Raw genomic sequence first — 23,540 nt, forward strand, 5'->3', positions numbered from 1 at the left:
GTTCAAAGATGTTTTAGAAGGATATTTAAGTATACAGTTTTAAACGGAAAAGGACCACACATTTACTAGAATCCTTTATTTCCTTTCTTGATGGCTTATGATTGAAATCAATATTCAACGTAATTAATGACATCAAACACTCCGATTTGACTTCATTTTATATTTTTCGTCTTTTTTAATGTTATTTAACATTAAATATGTGAAATTGCTTATAACGACGATTCCATCTGCTATTGTGAATTTTCGTCATTACGAACTTTTACTGTACTTGTTTGTTGCCAAAATACACTTTCTCTATTTCAGATATTAATGAATGTTCCGATAATATATGCACTCAGGGTAACTGTAGAAACTCTGAAGGATCATTTCAATGCACTTGCGATGATGGTTATAAATTGACACCAAATAAAAGAGATTGCGAAGGTAAGAAATGATTCATAAGTTCAAGAACACTTTTGTGTAGAATAACCTTTCAGATAATTTACTCTCATACGTCACTAATTTTCATAAAATTAAAAAATTTACATAGCATTTCATGTAGTGTTTACTAAGCATGAAATTTTTTATTTCTCTATTGACATATGGGTCGCTGAACACTATATTGTATTTTACAACAGTTAAGAAATGCTAGTTTATACGATACCTTTTATGTTTCAATTTAAATATTTAAAGATTGATCTAAAATAACCAACATTAATACGTATTTTTAGAATCTTTATCGAAAATTAAGTCTGAGTAATAAAAACATTAAAAGGCGCAAATTAAATTAAAGCAATATAGAAACGAAAAAGTTATCAAAATTTAACGAATTACTAGATATAAAAGTGGGATGAAAAAATCAAAAAACCAGCCTGATTGCCTAATGAGACCTGGAAATATTTCTAATCATTGCCTTTCAAGTCCTGTTTCTCAAGGCAATCAAATAGATTTTTATGTTTCAGATCTGCCCTATTCATAAGAGATTAGATTTGCAAATTGGTAAAAAGTAGGGAAATATAATATAAGTTATTTATGTTTTTGTAATTTTTAAATTGTTTCAGAGTGCAGAGTAAATCGTAATGACCACCTCCTTAATATACATTTTTATAATTCTTATTTAAAAATAAGGTAAACTGTGCCCACCAAGGGTAAATTGCAAATTAAAATTATGCAATGAAAAGGATTCAGAGAAACAAAAGCGTTTTTAAACTCTAAAGCAAAAGATGAATTAAAATGAATGATTTGAGGATGAAGCTTAAATAATGTCCCCACCTTATTTCAGTTCCAATGGACAAGTAGCCTGCTTTATAATGACTTCCTTGTTTCTATTGATCTTAATAATAACACTAAGAAACAAGTTTTTTTTGTTTTGTTTTTTTGCACTACTTGGTTTTGTATAATTCGGATGTATGAATTTCAAAAATCTGAAATTAGTTTTGTTCGTAAAACAATAGATTTTTTTAAAAAAATGACATTATCAGTCGAATTTTTTTTATCAAAATGGACAAGTTTTTTAAAGCTGTATATAACAGGGGGTCGCGTAATTGTTGCGACAAACTTTTAGAAGAGTTAAGGCACATCATCAGGATTAAAATTGCATTCATAGGAACCCGTGCACGGAAATGTCGCCATGCTCCGCTGGGGGCTATTACCCATTTTGAACTGTTTCTTCGTGTGCTTCATAATAGGAAAAGACGTCAGCGTAAGACATCATTTCCGGGCATAGGTTCCTATACAATTTAAATCCTGATGATGTGCCCTTACTCACCCCTTTAATATACAACGTTTCTAAACTTGTACATTTCGACAAAAAAATAAGCTAAGAATGTTACCTAAAAATAAAAATAAAATAACTGTAGCTAGAAGAGTGAAACCAATTGCAGATATGAAATCAGTGACCAAGATCTGTTTAAAAAAAAATCTCCTACAACGTGAAAAAAAGAAAAATTGTTCCCTAGTGTAATCGTTTGGTATTTGAAAATGTCTCCGTTCTTCATCCCTTAATTATTAACTTACAACACTAAATGTGCAGAGTTTTTCATTCCGTTCTTTAAAAGTATTTTGAAGAGATAAATTAAGGACAGCTATTACTCTTTCGTTAAGAATGTTTTACTTTGTACACTATTTGGGCTACTGTTGGCGGTATACCCTTATTGATGATCTGAAGGCAATACGTTCGCAAGCGCACACACACAATTTACATGGGAGAGCAGGTGGTGGTAGAAATTATCTGGTCTCCGCACCAGGCTCCCCAACTGCACACGGATTTTTCAACTTTTATTACATTAGATTCGTCCATTACAGAACACCCTATTCATATTTTTATTTATAAATTGTTTTAATTATTTATATTTTTAATTTAATGGCAACCTGTGTTTTATTTCTTATTTAGATATTGATGAATGTCGTTCAGTTCCTGGTATATGTGAGGGTGGAACTTGTACGAATACGCAAGGAGGTTTTAAGTGCACATGTTCCAAGGGACACAAGTTATCTTCTGATGGCAAAACTTGCATTGGTAAGCAATCATTTAAAGCAAATAGAAATATTTTGTTTTGAACATGACATGTAAATAATTAATGACAAGGGGATGAGTGATCTAAAAGAAATCAGTTAACTTCATTAAACCATTCTAAAGTTATTTGAAATTTTAATCTTTATCAAAGGCAACAACTAAACTAACTATTGTCCTGTGAATTCACTAGACCATTGTGAATTTCCAGACCTGTGAATTCAATTGATTGGCATAAAACCTTATTTTAAGACAAGTACTGATAAAACGGAAAATACTATTTCAACTAATGCCATAATTTATCTTATTCATACACCAAAAACAAATTCAGAACTAAACTAGCTAAAGTCCTGTGAATTCACTTGACCACTGTGAATTTCCAGACTTGTGAATTCACTTGATTGGCATAAAACCTTATTAAGACAAGTACTGATAAAAAGAAAAATTTCATTCCTCAAAATAATTTATTGCCTTAAATTGATCTTTAAAGAATTTTATGCGTAAAAACTCAGATTCCTGGCAAAAGCAGATCAATCATTTAGGGTTCCAAAGGGCAGAGCTCATTCTAGGCAGGGTAAACAGGGCGCAGCACCCTGCTGCCCTTTTAGTCAAAAGAATCCACCCTGCCTGATCAGGAAGTGAGCGACCGCTCTGGTCATTACTTTAACAAAATTTACCTATTGTTTAATCAGGAACTGTTTTTAAATTATTTTTAACGTAAGTAAATTACAATATATCAGTAAATTTGAGCCTTCATTTGATTCAATCTTTGTTAACTCATAATTCTAATAGACATTTTTTAAGGAAAAACACACACACACACAAAAAAAAATTATTAGCAACGTATAACCTCCAGAAATGAGGGGGTCCTAGGCCCGGGCCTCTCCAGGCACTGACAGTTTTGGAAGAAAAGATTTTTTTTAATTTAATGAAGTGGAGCCTTTTGTAAATGCCTCGCCTGCCCTACTCAAGTAGCACAATTCACAAAAACGATATCGTAAAAACTTAGCTTTGAACATTGTACAGTATCGTAGCGAAACATTGTACTATATAAAAATGAACCCCTTTTATAACGTATATTCAATATCATGAAACAATATTAATCGATATTGTAAAAACGTTGATGAACGTCGATCGATATCTCTCAGCATTTCGGATATCTCTAAATTTATATTTTAAATTTATTTTTTGGAATTATAGCAATTTGACGTCATTTTTTGTCTTTTAAATGATTAATTTTAATTTAAGAACACAATAAAGTTTAAAATGAAAAGTTTTACAAACAGACTTTTAATGTGAAATCGACGGGAATCGTACAATATCGTACACACAATGTCGATTTTCGCCAATATTGACAATGTCGGTCGATGTAGACTAAAGCTGTTACAATAACCCTGTGCTACTTGAGTTGATATCATCCCTTACATAAATTCTTCAAATACCTCTTTTTGTGAAATTTCAAAGTAACGTTATTTAAAAATAGCATTCGTATAATGATCGTTCTTTCAGACACCAGACAGAGTTTCTGTTTCCAAGAGTTTATCAATGGAGTCTGTGCCAATCCTAGATTATCCAACATGACGAGGAAGGAATGTTGCTGTATGAAGGGATCTGTCGGATGGGGATCCACTGCCTGTGAACGATGTCCCGATCCAAGAGGAGGTAGGTCTTACATTTTACCTCCATGGAAAATATTGTACCCATATATTTGACGTCATTATTACTCTCATTTCACTGATTAAGTTTCATTCCTTAAGGTTGTTTTTTCGAAGGATCCGTCGAAATATGAAATGATGTTTTTTGAGTGATTAATATGCTGTTTTTATAACTGCTGTCAGTTTTCGACTGTTACTTATGACTGTTAGTTCAAGTTTATCCTACCTAAAGCCAGCGCTGTCTACGCTTATTTTGAAAATGGCACAAAACGTCAGTATGGAGAAAAGTTTTGTGAAAATGAAAAGCGTTTGTGGTCTAATTTTTTAGTGTTTAAAAACTTACTCTAATGCTGCATTACTTGGGCTCCTAAAAATTTGCAAAAACTGAGAGTAAGGCAGTGACTTTAATAATGTTCATCTAAGTAGAAAAATGTCGCTAAATTGCCGATTTTTAAAAAAAAGTTTAATAACTAATTTCAAACAAAATATTTAAGTTATTTGTCCGTTCTAAAGCCCAGATCATTTTTCACGGCAACATTATAAATATAGTTTAAAATCATCGCATTGCTTCAAGTGTAGAGCTCTTTAACTGTAGCTTTTTCATTTGCCCTGGCGACAGAGCATCAAAAAAAAAACGTTAACCCTTTTTTTTGACACCGGTGTCCGTTTTTTATTATTATTATTATTATTTCCCTGACGCTCTAAAAACATATTTTATTATCTTTTAATCATAAAACAGTCTAATAGTTAAAAAAAAAAAAGTCTGTTAGATTATCAGAATTATATTTGCACTGAAATTCAAAATCCAAAAAAAGAAGCAAGAAAAAAAAAAATTTTCATTCATATTGAAAAATTTATCAGTAATTGATTTCGTAAATTAAAGAAATTTCAATAATAAATAATTGTTTCTCTTTACTCTAATTAACTGCAAATTGGAAAAAAATATTGTTTAAAAGTGGATCGTGCTTGAAATATTTTACCTTTAAGGCAAAAAACGACAACGGTGTTTCATGCTGTATTTCATAGTCATAAATTATTAAAATACTGAATTTAATATTTTTTACTTCTTTTAAACTAAATCAGTACAAAATAATGAAAAACATTTTAAGAACATGTTTAATAAAAATTCTGCGTCCAAGAATTAACTTATTTTAGGCAAAGCATAGAAATTTTATTAAATGTGGTGTTTTTTTCATTGAAATATATTTAAATTACATTCATTGAAACATAAAAAAAAGTTTCATGCCTGAAAAAAATACTTTATTTATGGAATAAAATGGTGTGTGTATGCACTATTGACCAAATCATTTAATTGAACGCTAATTATTTTATTTTAAGACATTCGTCTTATTTTTATTTTATTTACAGATTTTTCAATTTAAATCCATCATAAAAGTATATGATTATTTTCAAATGGAAAAACTATACGTTTTATAAAGTCGCATTTGTGAATAACTGTTTCAAATTAAAAAAGAAAAGAAAAACTAAGTGTGTTAAGAACTTTTTGCTAAGAAGTGTTTCTTAGCAAAAAGAGGTTACTCCAATTGAATTGCCAATATTTTTATAGATATCTTCACAACCTTTAAAAATAGCAGAAAAATAAAATTCGTGAAAAATATACATCGCTGTGTTATTAAAAAAATACTTATTGAAATGGCGCGTTTTCGCACCCTTGGTCAAAAATGGCTTTATAAAAGAATTCAATTTTATTAAGGAAGACAAATTACGAATAAATTGGCAACAGTTATTTTTTAATAACATGTTACAATACGACACAGGATTTGTCCACTTTTAATATATATATTTAGAATCTTTATCAAAAATGAATTCAACTAATTCGAACATTACGGGAAGTAAATTAAAAATATTCGTTATCGCAAAGCTTGAATATGCAATCTAGTGAAAAGACCAGTTCCACGTCCTGCCATTCCCTCCTCTACTCAGCTGTATAGAAATGTACTAAGATCCCCTTTTTTAATGTTTTTCGTATTTAATATCAAAAACACTTTTTAAAATTTCCGCGACGTTTTTTATATAACTATGTTCAATGTAGTTTTCAGTTCCATATAGTTTCCTAACTCATAAGCTTTTAATCTATTTGAAAATCAAGACAGAAACTAACGTACTTCCTCCTCCTATGACTCTCCACACGCAAATGGTGAAAGCATGCGAAGTGTTACCATAGGCAGAGAGTTCTGCTCTGCGCCACCTGTAGGCCCTTTTGATCTCCAATAAACAAGCAAGAAACCAAAGAGCTTTGAAAAAAACTTCGCCTATTTATTTTTTAAGATTAGAAGTTTCAAACTGCATTCAGTTATAAATTTTAATTTATTACTGGATAATCATCTGCTACTAATTTTTATCACTGATTACTATTATTTATAACTGCATGAATTATCATAAAACTTATTATTTCAGAGGCTTTCAAACAAATGTGCCCAGATGGTTTCGGATACGTCATTGTTGATGGTATGATGGAGGGTAAGTATTTTGACGCATACATATACAATTCAGTTTATGTAAAGAAAGATAAACTGACTAAGGTGTTGTGTTTTAGATATCAATGAATGCATGATGGACCCAACTTTGTGTGAAAATGGAATCTGTGTCAACATGGATGGCAGTTACAGATGCGAATGCCAGGATGGGTTTAAGATAGATAGCACAGGAACAAAATGCATTGGTATGTATAGTTCCGGTCGGTTAAATTTATATTTAAAGAAGTCTTTGAGGACATGAAAATTATTTAGACAGATATTTATAATTATTTGAACAACATTATTTGTTTATGGGATATCTGCAAGTGACGTTGTGTGGGTATCTCGATCCTGATTGGCTGTTAAAACGTGATATTTGTTTACGTTAGCAACTGTTCTTTCTATTCTATTTCGAGTAAACCAAGCCCGCCATGTATCGATTCTCTTAAGTGACACATTCTATATTCTTACACAAAGATTTCAATTGTCTCACTATCGATTTCTTACTTAACACAAAAACAAGTATGAAGCCATGTAGAATATAAACTAATTATGCATCGAAGTTGCCTGGAACACAAATGAAAAATATACCACGGTTACAATAAACTACATAAAGAAATAATAAATTTAAGTTATTTTAAGGACGTAGACGAGAAAGAATTATATTTCAACAAATTCGACGTGCTTAATGGAGCTGTATTTAATTAACTTCAAGTTAATTAACATTCTAACCTATGTGGTGAAACTTAGCTCAGCTTTAACACGCAATTTTGCTTATAAATGATCAGCTAGAGCTGACTTAATAGGTCACATGCGTGGGTATCCATGGTCTTTTTCTTCTTGAAGCATTGCGCAAGAACCATTTACAGTTATACTGCTCCTTCAATTTGGATAAAAAGATGTGTAGGTAAAGTTCGATATAACGAGATATTCGATATTACGAGAAGTCCGTTATTACGACAGAGTAAAAATTAATGATAAAAAATGCAAGAAAAATAAGATTGCTAGTATTAAAGATACATAACTTTTATGTTCAGAACGAGTTAAAAATTACTATATTCCCGCTATTACGACAATTTTTTTATTTTTCATTTTCCGCTATTTAAACGAGGAATGCTGTAGGAAAAAAGTAAAAGGGAAGAAGACAGAAAAGTGTAAAACGGACATCATTTCACATTTTTTCCTGCCTACAATATTAATCCTGCATGTTTTTATAGAGTGAAGGTGTGAGCAGTCATCGGCAAAGTTATCCTGCTCATTTCATTCGAAAAGAAAAATTCTTCTATTTATAGTAACCTTGCCGTACATTTCAAAAGGATACGACTTTTTGCAGTATTCAGTTTCATACAGTAGTATTCAGTATTATTGTAGTTTTTCAATATTCAGTGTTATCAATGACATCAAAAGCTATAGCATATTAAAAACATTTCATTATCAGATTTTTTAAATGTTATTTTAACATTAAATACGTGTATTTACTTACAACAATAAGCTCGCTATAACGACTATACTTTATTTCATATTTCAGTTATTTTATTTTTACACTGAACACTAAATATGTATATTTGCTTACAACAACGAGCCAACAACAATTTGTTAATTTGTTTCTATAACGTACTCTTTTAAATATTATGTCAATTATTTAAATAATAATATGAGATTAAATTAATTAGCTTACAAATTAATTTATTGTAAAATTATGATAAGATACAGATAAGCATAATTGTAAGTGAAATACCTTTGATTCTAATGGTTCATAAAAAATAGGAATATAGAAATTAGAAATAACATTTACACAAATTTCAGAGGAATTAACGCTACACAAATTTAAGTATAATTTCAAATTAACATTTTAGAGTCCAACATTTCAACTACTGACTACAAGGCTTTGGCAACTATCATCCATGGTGTAATAATCGTAATTAAAATTTTGAAATTCTTCTAACATGGTTTTTAACACAACTTTATGTAAATTCGATACTACAAAAGTTCATATTTACTTTAAGTTTTAAATTTTATTTTTAGTGTTTTTCACTTCATACTAAACACTTCGATTTCGTTCAAACACTTCGATTTCATTCATTTTTTCACTTCATACTAAACACTTCGATTCTCAAATTTCATACATCATTAAATATTATTTTTTGTGTCTTGATATCGAGCAATAAATAAAAATCAGACCTTTCGATATTTTTTTCCTCTTACAGATGTTGATGAATGCAGAGAAGTAGGTTCACCTTGTGGAAATGGAACGTGTACAAATGTGATTGGAGGATTTGAATGTGACTGTCGAGAAGGTTACATTTCTGGACCACGACAAACTTGTGAAGGTTTGTTGTTTTTATCTTCAAGCATTTTTTCTTTTAAGATGCAATATTTTGCATTATTTCTCTTATGTCAACACATAAGGCTGTGATGGCACATGGGATAGAGCGCACGCCTTCCACTGAGGTGAACCGGGTTCGAATCCCGGCGACAGCTGGTCGATACGAATTCTGCATCCGGCTTGCGCCGACCACAGTTTTTTTTTTTCAATGCCCACCTGGAGTACATTTTTTTCGTCAATTCAGGAATTTACAGGGCAGATTTAATGGCCTCTCTTTCAGGGGCACCATATTAGGTGGGCCGACGTTGCTCCCACAGTAAGGACAGATAGTACAGACAAGGAAAGAACATCCATGCCTTGCCCGGGATTCGAACCCAGAACCTTTCTGATGCAAGGGCAGTTCCCTAACCCCTACACAGGCCGGTCGGCGCGCCGACCACAGTGCTGATGTAAAATTTCCTCAGTGGTAAACGGATCAAGGGTTACAGTCCCTTTGCCATCAGGCTTACTGTAGGAGGTTTTCTAGATGTAACGCAAATGTGGGTTAGTTCCATTAAAAAGTCCTCCACGAAGACAAATTTCTCCTANTACAGAGAAGGAAAGAACATCCATGCCTTGCCCGGGATTCGAACCCAGAACCTTTCTGATGCAAGGGCAGTTCCCTAACCCCTACACAGGCCGGTCGGCGCGCCGACCACAGTGCTGATGTAAAATTCCCTCAGTGGTAAACGGATCACGGGTTACAGTCGCTTTGCCATCAGGCTTACTGTAGGAGGTTTTCTAGATGTAACGCAAATGTGGGTTAGTTCCATTAAAAAGTCCTCCACGAAGACAAATTTCTCCCAGTACTTGATCCAGGACCTCCCTTGTCCTCCGGATTAGGTTCAAAATGACAAGGCTACGGAGTTGAAAATTATTAGTCGTAAACCCAAAAAATTGGGTCGGCTGTTCAACGATAGTTATAAAAAAAATATTAACACATAAAATTTTTATTTCGCGTCTTTATTTGCTACCTTAACATTCCTACCAATGTATTACAAATATAGTTGAAAATATTTTCAATAGTAGCCGGTTGTAAAAGAACCACAGCTAAATAAAAAAATATTTCAACGAAAATTTTCCTGGGAGGAGGTAGTTTTTATAAGAAAATATTAGGTTCATTAAAATGAAAATTTGATAAAGGATGTTCCATAATTTCCGCCCTATATATATGTTTTTTTAGAATCTTTGACAAAACAGAAGAGAAAAAAGTATGCATTTTAAGGGTTGTAAATTATTGTTTAATTAAACAAAAAAAAAATCCAATTAAATCACTACTTAAGAAGCCGAAATTAAAAAAAAGACTCAAAACTAGTTTAATTATCTATTGAAACTTCGAGGTGTTTTTAATAACCGCCTTCCAATCTTCTTCAATGTAAATTCAAACAATGAAACAGGTTTTTAAGAATTTCAGCCCCTTTTTCCTCAATAGTCATTCCTTAGATTTCGATAGTATGTTTTGATTTTTTCCACATTTGAATGTAACAAATATTAAGTAGTGATCCATAAAGTGCCTACTTTACAGACTGTATTTTATTTTACAAAGATTACGTAAATTAAGAGTATTTATAACAAAACACTCTGTATATTAATTTTATACAAGTCTCTTTGATCATCTTAAATTGTTGTTTTTTTAATCTTTGTCTAACTTCCTTACAAAAACTGCGATCGCTTATGATTCAAAATAATGAAATTATAGCAGAGATGCCAACTGCTCCGGACAAGCCAAAATAATTAATAAAACGGTTGATAACTACAAAGTAAATTTTGCAAATATTTGACAATTTTTTGTTAATTTTTTAAAGGGTATAGCAAGACATAAGTATTATAAAGTGGAGAATTTTATGAGCCTTCGAATTACTTAGAAATAGTGGTGGATAAAAAATCTACTAGATTGAATTTATTAAACCAAGAATCACAATAAATAAACTACCACTTTAAAATATATATTAGCTGTCCGGAGCAAGTTGGCATCTCTGTTATAGTAATTACAGCTAATTTAATTAAATCCGTGTGTTAAAATACTTTAACTAAAGAATAGAGATCGAAAATGTACCGGAATTTTTTCAACTTGCTTCTGAAACAAAAGGTCTGGAATGTGACAAATACAACATTAAAAATATATAATAAGTGTGAAAATAAATAAAAGATACTAATTACAGAAAGAAAAAAATTATTACCATATACAGGTATATGTATTTATTAATCATCTAAAGTAATTTGAATTTTTTCAGATGTCAATGAATGTGAAGATATGGGTTCTTTGTGCGCTTTTAGATGTCAAAATATGCCCGGAGGGTTTAAATGCACCTGTCCATATGGTTACACCTTGGCTGCAGATGGTAGACATTGTGAAGGTAATTAATATTTTTTTGTTTTTATTCAGCCTGTTTTTATATTTATTATTATAAATAAAATATTTTTAAAAAAAATTTTCTGCATAGATTTGGATGAATGTCAGACACCAGCCAACGATTGTCGTTTCCAGTGCAAGAATCTGATTGGTTCTTTCATGTGCATCTGTCCAGACGGTTACAGACAAGTTGGCATGGCCGACGACTGTGTAGGTAAGTTTCCTATTTGATAAGCTTAAAATAAGAATATCTAATATCAAAAGTTTTTGTCAGTCGCACTTAAAAGAATTTCTTAAAGACTAAAAATACTATAACAATCAAACTAATTTAATTAAGTACTGGTTTTAACGAAGAAATATTTAACCTCTTTCTTCTCGCTCCCGTGAAAATGACGGGTTGAGGTTTCGCCCACTATTTCTCGCTCCTGTGATATTTCCGGGCTGGAGTGTTCAGTAGTAACGAGCCAATAAAAATAAATCTAATTCATTTCTTTAGCCCGGAAAATATTTTATTTCTCATTTTACACACCAGATGGCAGTACCAAGTTATTTCTAAGGTAATTGTAGATAGTTAGTTTATTTTCGCAGTTGACTAGATGTCAGCACTAATCAAATACGTGTATTTGTGATAGGAATTTAAAAAAAAAATAGGCACTTTTATGACCGTTTCCTTGAAAATTAACTGATCGTTAAGGGGTTAATGAATAATAGATTAAATTGCAAAAACCGCCACATAGAACACTGCTTACTGAGTCAGCCCATCTCAATCGCGGCCTTCCCCGCTTTCTTTTTCCAGTGGGTCTAAAAAGCAGTATCTTTTTTATTGTGTTGTCGTCACTCATTCGAATCACGTGGGCGATCCAATTCATTCTATTTATTTTTACGTATTTAATGTTACAAGCTTAATTTTTTGATAATTTAAATTGACTTAGGTTTACCAAGTTTAGATTCACAAAACTTATTTTATAATTAGAATATTCATGAGAAGCCTAAGCCTAACGAATATTCAGTTAGATCAAGTTAACCTTTCTCTGAATGCAAAGTAGCTAAAAAAAAAAAAAAGTAGTACTTTGTTTTTAATATATTCTATTCTTAAAAGAAAATAGTCTAATTTTTATCACGTGAATTTATACAGCCTCAATTAAAAAACATTAAAAAAAATAAAAACATTACATCTATTGTTTATTGTAGATCCCACTTTTTATTATTTTAACTTCATTCCGCATATCAAGAATAACACATAGTACCAGTTACATACTTGAAATTTATGAAAAAATCTATAAGATAAATTCAAATAAAATACACTAACAAAAAAACTATTATAATGGAAAATATTAAGTTACGCAATAGAATGACTAGAAACCCTTTAAAACTACATTAGTTTAGAAACCTAAGAAGACAGCATAAAAATCAATCTCGAACTTCTTCCTAATTGTTTCTAATTTAAAAAAAATATGGTAGTTGAAATTAAACTCAAAACAGTCTTGAAAAGTTTAAAGATCATGTTATTCTTATATGTAATTATTAAATGTAGTCTTGTGTGTAATATTTACATGCAAATTCAAATTTGGCAAATATTTGTGTTTTAAACATACATGTAATATTAACATGTAAATTCAAATTTGGCAAATATTTGTGTTTTAAACGGATATGTAACATTAACATGTAAATTCAAATTTGGCAAATATTTGTGTTTCAAACATATATGTAACATTAACATGTAAATTCAAATTTAGCAAATATTTGTGTTTTAAACAGATATTGATGAGTGTAGAACCATTCCGGATGTTTGCTCTAATGGGCGATGCATCAATACAAGGGGCTCTTACCGATGTGAATGCTTTGATGGTTTTGAACCTTCTAGAACACAAAAAGAATGCGTTGGTAAGTAAATTTTATACCGACATTTTCTATTGAAATGTTTTTAAATAAAATACATTTTGAATATTGCCTAACTACCAAAGAGAACAGTAATAGACAAGGTTTAATAAGTGAAATCCCTTAACTGTTTCTCTTAAATAACCTCAAACTTCATAGAGGTTGTTTCTTTTAGGTAATGAGTTCATCGCCCAATGAGGTGACCCATATTCGAATCCCAGAGTTGGCTGGTTGATACGAATTCTGCTCCCTTTTTGCATCGACTAATGCTGACCTAAAATATTTCCAGTGGTAAACGGATCATGGGTTAGAATCCTCCTGCCGTCGGGCTAACCTTGGGAAGTTTTTGTGATTTTCCTCTCCATGTAGCGCAAACGAGGGTTAGTACCATCAAAAAGTCATCCATGAAGGCTAGTTTATCCCGATGCCTAATCCAGAAATTCCTTTGTTTTTTGGGTGATGTTTGTAATTACAAGGCTGCGTTAGTTGAACATCGATAGTCGTAAACTCAGAATTGAGTTGGTTATTCCACGTCAGTTACAAAATAAACTTAGTTGGACTTGATCCACGTTGGCTCAGGGGTAGAATGTTCGCCTCCTAATGAGATCACTCAGGTTCGAATCCCAGCAATGGCTAGCAAATACACATCCTACTCTCGGTTCGCACTAACCACAGTGCTTTGACTTACAATATCCTTAGATGGATCGTGATTTAGAATCCCCTTAACGTAAATGTGACCCTATCTGGTTTTTTGGGGGATCTTAGAAGAAGTAATATAACAACTTTAGTCAGATACTTTAGGAACTTAAAAGAGTAATATCTTCTGTGAGCCTTGGTGGCTCAAGGGATAGAGCGTTTGCCTTGCAATGAGGTGAACCGGGTTCGAATCCTAGTAAAGGCTGGTCGAATTCCGCATCCGACTCAGACTCACCACAGTGCTGACGTAAAATATCCTCAGTGGTAGACGGATCATGGGTTAGAGTCTTCTTGCCGCCAGGCCAACCGTTGGAGGTTTTCGTGGTTTTCCTCTTCATGTAACGCAAGTGGGGGTTAGTTCCATCAAAAAGTCCTCCACGAAGGCAAATTTCTCCCACTACTTGCTCCAGAAGTTCCCTCGGATTGGGTTCAAAATTACAAGGCTACGGAGTTGAACGTTGGCAGTCGCAAATTCAAATAATTGGGGCGGCTGTTCAACGACGGTTATAAAATAAATATCTTCTGTTATCAAGATAAACCCATCGCCTAGTAAATGTATAATGCTAACTAAAAAATAATTGGCAATCAAGATTCAATTTTAAATATTATTCCACTCTTCCTGAAAATTAGCTGCAATCAAGAATAATTCATGTCCAGTAAATGTATGTAGTCAACTAAAAAAATTGCTTTTGAAAATTCGATGCAATACATTTAAAATTTAAAGAAGGTTTTGCTTTCCAATTAGTTTCATGCTCTAAATAACACCTTATGTGTTTTCAGATGTGAGGGCTGGTTACTGCTTTAAACTACCATCATGTTCTGCTCAGACAAGGGATGTAAGAGAAATGACCAGAGTGGACTGCTGTTGTGGAATGGGTGCCGCATGGGGTCCAAGATGCGAACGTTGTCCCCAAAGAGGAACTCGTAAGAATGCTATTAAAATATTTATAGTTTTATTATAGTCCAAATTAAAATTATATTATCCTACTTAATTGTTATGGCATCTATTATAAGATGCCAAATTTGAACATTTGATTAAAAATCGTAGTTTTGTTTCTTCACTCATGAAGTTTATATGTGATGCATTTTTTTTTCCGCTATGAAGTTTAATTGTCCATTTGAACTTCATATTGAAAAGTATAAATCAGTATTTTTTTTTTTTTTCTGACCCAATTCACATCANTTTTTTTTTTTACTGACCCAATTCACATCACTAAAGCAGATGTATTTTAGAAAGTTATTTGAGACATGCTAAAAAAAATTTTTATAAAAGTTTTATTGTTTTATAAATTGCAAATTTTATTTTAAAACTACTGTTTTTTTAAAAATTGCCTACAAACTTTATTTAAACTACTTTTGAGCAGCTTATATCTAGTTAGTATCATTCAGAGCTGTTACTTGCCCAGAAAATAGAAAAAATTAGTAGTAAGCAGTTTTATCTGTTTTTTGGAGGAAAAAACTATCTATGATCACTTCTTTTTCTTGATTGAAAACATGAATACTTATTTCATAAATTTCTCTCTAGCAAATAAATGATATGGCTGCTAATAATTCATGGTAGTCATGGATATATTCTTTTCTACTTTCAAGGCACTACAGCCTGTAAGAGGCCAAAGCTGTCTCAAGTAGTCTTTGCCATCTGGTTCTATCCGTGGCAAGGCTCTTCCGGCAAAATAACAATGACTATAGTCATGATTATTTCATTCATCATAAAAATACTAAAAGTGAAATAGTTTTTACTGCCAGATTTTTTCCATTTATAGTTAAGTTACAGCCTTGATTGTGGATACATTATTTGTTCTGCATTAAACTGAATTCCACAATATAAGTAAAATAATTATTCTAAATGACACCAAAATTATAAAAAGGTTAAAACAAAATAAAAATGCTTTGCATGTAAAAAAGTCTAACTCTAAATTGTTCCATAACTGATGTAAAATGTTCAAAACACCAAATCACATCTTCTTTACACATATAAGATCAAGATTTTTCATTCTGATGCTCTCTTCTTTATTTCAGAGACTTACAATGATCTTTGTCCACATGGTGTAGGTTTTGACAAAGATGGAAGAGGTATTGTATATAATTTATATAACTATTATAATATTCAACTCCATATCTTGAGAATTTCATTGTTTTTTCATTTAACTACGGCTCTTAATAAACTATTAAAAGATAATAGCTCTTTTACATAGCATTTCATAAAAAATCTAAGATTGGTTGGCTAAATTATTACAGGAGATTCAAAGCTCAATAATATATTTTGTTTTGCTTAATAATAAAATGTTTTGCATTATAAGAAAATCTCACACTCTGAATTAGACATTTTGGGCTGATAATATTTTGTTACACTGTTTTATTGTGATAAACGATAATATTTCTTTTAATTGTAAAAGGCCACCAATCTTTAATCCCTAGACTTATATATTTTTAACTGTTAACTTTAGCATAATAGTATAATAAATTATTCACGAATAAATAGTTTTAACTGTGATAACCTCTGTATAATCATGTTTCTGAGTTACATTCATCTGGGATAATCTCATCAATTTGAAACTTTGCTTTGATGATTTTTGATATAATAAATATTTATCAATATATCAGTTGTCATATTTTACCAATTCATAGCTAAATAGCTTCATTCAAAAAATTAAAAAAAAGACCATTTAATTGGGACAATTTCATTAATATGATCAAATCTTATCTGGGAAGGATAATAGGTACAGTGCATTAAAAGATTTTGCATTGATTATTTTTATATATGAAAATCTGATGCACTGAGGTTGACCTAATGAATTATTTCATGTAAAAATGTATGATATACATTATTGTATCAAACATTTCACCGAATCAATCTCACTATTGCAGTCATTTTATATTTGGGACAATGTCATGAATAATACTAATTTAACACTTTGCACTGATGAAACATTTAATAATATATGTATAATTTTTTTATTGAAAAATTTATCGTGTGATTGTTGTCTAATAATATCCCCGCTTTGTCGTATGTTTCATTTCAGATGTAGATGAATGTAGTCTTATGAGACATCTGTGTCAAAATGGAAGATGCATAAACACAATGGGGTCTTATCGCTGCATCTGCAACAAGGGATACAAACCAGATTCAAGTGGCACAAACTGTATTGGTAGGTGTTAAAAAGACATAAAATTTATAGATAATAATTTACGAAAACTTCATTATTTGTAATTTAGTTAACCATGAGGGATTAAGCCTTCAGATTTTACAAAATTTCTTCAAAAAAAAATGTATTAAAAAATATATATACATTTTTTATGATCGTGGCATTGAGACATTGTGGTCTGTGACCCTCAACGCACAATACTTTTGCAGGACTTTTTACACATTCACCACAAGTAAAATTTATATAGTAGTGGCAATATTTTATCTACGTCACACTAGAGTTGCACAATCAGCTTTCAACGACAGTCTGGGAAGCATACCTGAAAATGATTCAAAGATTGATCCTCGGAAAAGGGCATGGCTTCAGTTATTTGGTACCCCTGTGATGAAATTGGGTGCTTTACGATAGAACAATTTAATGAAAACCAATAATGTGCATACTCTGTCCCTTCGCAGGCAAATACAGAGGCTTGCTTGAAAGTATTTTATTTACGTATTAAGGATTTGCACCCCTTTGTAATGTGTTTTGTTTTAGTTTCATGTGAACCACTGATAATCTGCCAGCAGAAGAATTGAAAAATTTTGATGCAGATATCAATATTAATATTAAAATCATCCTTGACAGAAATTTAATTAAAAATATAAAAGAGAAAGTAGCAATAGCTGAAAGTCAGTTACGCAGTTTACATAAATTAAAATTGGATAAATAAATGTATAGAAGTATCAGGAAAGTAGCTAATAAAACATAATTTTTTCATTATAAACTAAAACTTTGACACAATAGTTATAGTTCGATAATTACAACAACGAATTACATGTTCATAAATTTTAGTAATTTCAAAATATCATTAAATATGTAATTCCACTAACCCCTATTAACCCTTTCATATTTAAATAAATATTTCTTTGACATAATCATAAATACGAAAAATACTTTGAGATAATAGTAAAATTTCGATTATTACAACAGATAATTACATGTTCATAAATGTCAGTGATTTCAAAATATCATTAAATATGTAATTCCACTAACCCTTATCAGCCATTTCATATTTATAATTATTTCTTCAGATGTGAATGAGTGTGATCATGTTCCAACACCTTGTAAGTTTACTTGTGAGAACACAGAAGGCAGCTTTAGATGCTCATGTCCTGTCGGATACAACTTAGGCGTTGATGGTATCACATGCTTAGGTACAATAAGCTACTTTAAATATGATTTCGTGTCTGCTCCTCGCAATTTTAAATGCTATCAATTTATTTATTTTTTTAAATTTAGATATTGATGAATGTAAAACGGGAAGACACACATGCCAAAATCAATGCATCAATACACAAGGAAGTTACCAATGTGCTTGCCAGAAGGGATATTCACAGGATGGTGGACAGTGTTTGGGTAATACTTCGATTACTTATTACCAGTGTTTAAAATTTTTATGATAATGAAGTGTTAACGTTTTCTTTTTTAAAGTGCAATTAATATTATTATACAATTAATATTATTGTGGATTACTGTGACACCCAAAATTTTTCAACAATTGGGAACATGACAAACTTTGTCAGACATCAACTAGAGAACCTTTATTTTCTAAGCAACAAAATAGAAATTTGACTACAATAAAAAACCCAAAACTTCAGAAAATTACTAAAATTTTCTATAAATAAAATTTTTTTTAGCAAAAAGTGTTCCTTCACTGCAGACAAAAAACAAGTATTTTCTTAGAAAGTTTAAAAAACCTTATTTTAAAATTATGAGAGATAAAAAGTTTAATGATTTCATGTAAAAATATTTTATTATTTGGTAAAACTAGTACAAAATGTATTTTCAATAATTTGAAAAATAATGCCAGGCAAAAGACTAAATAGACTTACTTCAGACAACAACAAAAAAAATATTACGATTTGGAAAAACTACTGTATAGTGTGCAACAAAAAAATTTATTTATATGGCAAAATACAAAGCTTGGTCAAAATTGGTCGAATAGTTCCTAAGAAATTAAATTTTTAATATCTGACTTTTTTTAAATTCAATTTCACAGAAGCTTTTCAATTATTCATTGCTAAATAAAATAATAAAAGAATAATAAATATTTATTAAAATTGTTATTTGCATAAAATTATCTTTGGATAAACAAATTTTATAATTGCGTGCAAAAAAAATTCATTTCGCTTAAAAAGTTCTCGAGATATATCAAAATACACAAAAGGTAAAATTAACATTAAGGGATCACAACTTTAGAGCACTCTCCTGACTAAGCTATTAGGACCATATTTCCCAGAATGCGGCTACCTCCTATATATTGGGAAACAAAAATCAGAATCCATTGAAGAAAAGGTATGCTTATTCGGAGAAAGTACATTTTTGTGTCTGATTTCGTAACTTAAAATATCGTCTGCACTTATTAATTAGCATATATTTGAGGTCATCCCTTTGAACCATTAAGATTGAGTCCTAGAATGTGAAGTTCCGATCATTAGATCAAAAATTATTCAGGGTGGTCTGTTCATTTATTTATTTTTTATTTATTTTTTTTGTACACTGTGCACTGTATATTTGATAATTTACAGCTTTCAAACTCCTCCTAAACAGACATAACATTAACTGAAAATTAGAATATTTTTGCAATATTTGTTTTTGTATGTGTTTAGATGTCAATGAATGTACAGATGAACCCAGTCTGTGTGGTCCATCAGGAACATGCATGAATATGCCAGGTAGTTTCAAATGCCTGTGTCCAAGAGGTTTCAATATTGATCCTTCAGGAAGATTTTGTATTGGTTTGTATACTATTGTCATTAAATTATATAATGAGGTGTTGAAGAATTATGTTCAATAACTTTTGGAAACTAAATATTTCTTTTCCCATTCTAACTTCATGTAATGCCTAATAAAGTAATTTCCAACTTTATGCTCGTAAATAAATAAAAATATAAGCATATCCAGGTGTCTACAATAACTGTAAGCTTTTTAAAAGCTGTTGATAAATTATGTCACTGTCTACTAGAAGTTTCTTTTTTGAAAGGGCTGGGGAAAAAAAACTTTTTTTTTCAAAAATCAGTGTAATCTGGAAATTGCTGAATTTTTTTTCTTTATTCCATACCCACGTCGTAGCTCAACCACTACATTTTTTGACCCCCATGTTTGCCTTGTACAAAACAAAAAATCGAAACTAGTAGTTAGACTTTAAGATTTCGACTTTGTAGAGATTAAGACTTCGTAGCAAAACCACTACAGTTTTTGACCCCCATGTTTGCCTTGCACAGAACAAAAAATAGAAACTTATAGTTAGATTTTAAGATTCATATAAAATCTGATTTTCCTAAATGAAAGAATGCTTATCGCTTTTCAACACTAAGTTTTATAGAAAAGATACAATGTAATTTTCACTCAGGATTGAGTGTAAAATTACAGCGATAAAAATTTATTACTTATATTCCTTAGGTTCTTTACCGACAGTGAGGAAAAAAAAGTATACTTTTAAAATGTCAATTCTGCATTGTGAGCAACAGCTTATCAACTTTAAATCTATATGCTAATTGAAACCTTAAAAAGGCAAACACATTGCACTTATTTCTTTCAAATACAAAAAGTTGATTAGAAACTAATTTATTAATGTGTTTTTATAGATAACGATGAGTGTTTAGATGATAGTCGATGCCAACATGGCTGCGAAAATTTAGCAGGAAGCTATAGATGCGGATGTCCTGATGGCTACCGTCAACACAGTTACTGGAACCACTGTATAGGTAAGTATTTCACTAAATCCAGGAGTGATTGCGACACAACGTGAAAAATCCTGCAAATTTTAGGTGCAAAATATCGATATCAATTTATATTCCAAACGTGTGTTTTTGTATTTGATACAATTTTTTTAAATAAGATTTATAATTAAATTACGAAGAATATCAAGAACCAACGAAGAATATTACATCTTTTTAGTTATTATAATAATAATTTAATAAAAAAATCTTAGTTCCATAAGAATCGCGATATTGGATTTTAAAATCGTGAAAAAGAATAGCGATATTGGAATTTAAAATTGGCATATGAATCACGATATTGAATTTTAAACACTCACAAATATAAATCGCGATGATAGAATATGAATCACGATACTAGATTTTAAACTCGCACAAATACAAATCACGTGAATACGAATCGCAACGTGTAACTTTTATATTATGTAAATACGAAATCAATGTTTGATATTAAAATCACGAATAGAAATAACGATATTGGTATATAAAATGAAGATAATATGAATCGCGATATTGGGTGATAAAATAGAGAGAATATGAATCACGATGTACAATTACTAAATAACTTAAATACGAATCGTAATGTGCAACTTTTATATTAGGTAAAATACGAAATCAATGTTTGTTAATAAAATCACTTGTATGGAAATTGTGATATCAGCAGATTCCAGCCCATTTCCAAATATTCCGAAATGACGAAAAACCGCCAAACTGTCAGAATCACATGTATGTAAACATTTCATACAAGGCATTTAGTGAAAGTTTAAAGATTAAAATTTTCAGTTGCAAAATTCCGTAAAAATTTCGTTGGATTATAAGTTTTTGATAAGCGAAAGTCCAAGAACTAATGGTCTTTAGGAAAGCGGAATTCTGTCATATACCAGAAAAATCATATGTCCTGCTCTTAATTTTTAGACCCGGAAGAATGATACCAAAAACCTGGAATTCCAGGTTCATCTGGAATACAATTGCCCTACAAATCACCAATCCCTATGCATTTTCATATAAAAACTTATTCAGTTTTCTTAGTAAAGGACCATTCTAACTTAGCACAGGCCCTGTAGTTATAATATGAACAACGATGATTTTAATTTCATTAATATATAAAAGAGATAGTTAAAAATTCTAATAAAAACACCTAAACGGAAAAAAAAGGCTTGCAGTGAGGAATATTATCATAAGGAGTAATTAGTCTTTTTGTGAATGTGATCACCTTAATCTCAAAAGAATTTTTTTTATAAAATTCTAGATGATAATGAATGTACATCAGGATCTGCATGTGGCTCAGCATCTTGTGAAAACACGCCTGGAAGTTTCTCCTGCAGTTGCCCGCCTGGATATATTTTTGACGGCACTCACATGGCATGCATTGGTAAATCAGTTCTTAAATTATTTTTTGGTTGAAGATATTGTCACATGATACCTCAACAATGTAAATATGTGCAGAGAGGTGAATGTTTTACACATATAATGCTTTAACAGCGTTACATTAGATTTGTAGTCTTGCCTTAAAAGTTCAATAGGAAGGAGAATTGATTAGATGTATAGTAATGTAAGAAATAGTTAAGTAACATAAAATCAAATGTATTCGACGAGTTAGGATCAAAAAGCTGCCAAAATAGGCCAATTAAAAATTATAAAAATATAGAACAATAACTTTACTTGATTGGCCTTTAAAGCACATTTCTCCAACATCCACACACTTCTTCCAGCGTTCGTTTAACTGTTCAAAACACTTCTGAAATCAGTTTTTTGAGAGGCCCTTCAGTTGCTTTGTCGCATGTTTGATCACCTCATTTGAATCCACAAAACGGTGTCAGAAGATATTTTTTTACAACCAGATAGGTATATTTTATGGTGGAATATTGAAGAGTAAAAGAAAGCAATCGTCTGTTGCCCCTTTTTCACATCGTTTTCTTCTTAATGCATCTTGTAATCGTTTATGAATCACCGGGTAAATTTTTTTTTTGACAGTTTGGCCTTCAGGAATAGATTCGTTGTAACCGATGTCCTCGTAATCGAAAAACCTCCAACATCACTTTCATTCGGTTTATGTTCAAGCGGTAATGTTTTTGCTTTCCATTCACATAACTGATGTTTTGTCTAAAGGGTCGTAAAAAAGGGACCTTGTCTCATCACCTGTCACAATTTTCTTCAAGAAGCTGACATCAGTCTGCCCTATCATTGATATATATATATATATATATANATATATATAATGTTAAACTTGATAATGAAAGAGCTATATTGATCCCTGTTTTACTCAATTAAACCATAGTATTCTATGATTCTATGTAAGAACGAAAGCTTGCACAGTAATGACTAATTGGAATATTACAAATATTCCTCAGAAAACTCGAATAATATTTTAATTCCACCTCCATCAATAATTCTGATAATGGTGTGCAGAGTTACTGAAAATAAGAAATTTTCTTACGGCAATTAGAATCCAGTTATGAATACTACTTTAGAAAATCAATCTTGTTTTAATGTCATGAGAGCAGGAATATCAAAATATTAGTATTTAGGTATAACTCAAACGTTTTAAAAATATTAAATTTATCTGAAAGCTAACAAATGAATTTGTTGACAGAATTAGGTGGCGGCGGAGGTGGATGCTCGAATGCCCCTTGCAGTTTTGGATGCTTACCTACTGGCTCACATGGCTACTCCTGTGGTTGCCCCGACGGATATCAACGAATTGGACAAGGGTGAGATCTA

The 23,540-nt window shown here is 31.0% G+C and overlaps 1 protein-coding gene across 1 annotated transcript in view; it reads left to right on the forward strand.

Annotated features, from left to right (window-relative positions):
• Nucleotides 1–23,540, forward strand: part of LOC107449725 (fibrillin-1) — a gene marked incomplete in the record, with an annotated part of 285,801 nt that overhangs the window by 255,930 nt on the left and 6,331 nt on the right. The window contains 18 exon segments of the mRNA XM_043039583.2: nucleotides 304–423; nucleotides 2,372–2,497; nucleotides 4,001–4,153; nucleotides 6,565–6,627; nucleotides 6,704–6,829; nucleotides 8,831–8,953; nucleotides 11,223–11,345; nucleotides 11,433–11,555; nucleotides 13,100–13,225; nucleotides 14,696–14,839; nucleotides 15,935–15,988; nucleotides 16,939–17,064; nucleotides 18,132–18,254; nucleotides 18,340–18,456; nucleotides 19,710–19,838; nucleotides 20,688–20,807; nucleotides 22,069–22,191; nucleotides 23,413–23,530. Of these exon segments, the coding sequence (XP_042895517.1) occupies nucleotides 304–423; nucleotides 2,372–2,497; nucleotides 4,001–4,153; nucleotides 6,565–6,627; nucleotides 6,704–6,829; nucleotides 8,831–8,953; nucleotides 11,223–11,345; nucleotides 11,433–11,555; nucleotides 13,100–13,225; nucleotides 14,696–14,839; nucleotides 15,935–15,988; nucleotides 16,939–17,064; nucleotides 18,132–18,254; nucleotides 18,340–18,456; nucleotides 19,710–19,838; nucleotides 20,688–20,807; nucleotides 22,069–22,191; nucleotides 23,413–23,530 (2,137 nt within the window).

This window comes from Parasteatoda tepidariorum, chromosome 7 (assembly GCF_043381705.1).
Source record: "Parasteatoda tepidariorum isolate YZ-2023 chromosome 7, CAS_Ptep_4.0, whole genome shotgun sequence".
In the NCBI taxonomy this organism is placed as follows: Eukaryota; Metazoa; Arthropoda; class Arachnida; order Araneae; family Theridiidae; genus Parasteatoda; species Parasteatoda tepidariorum.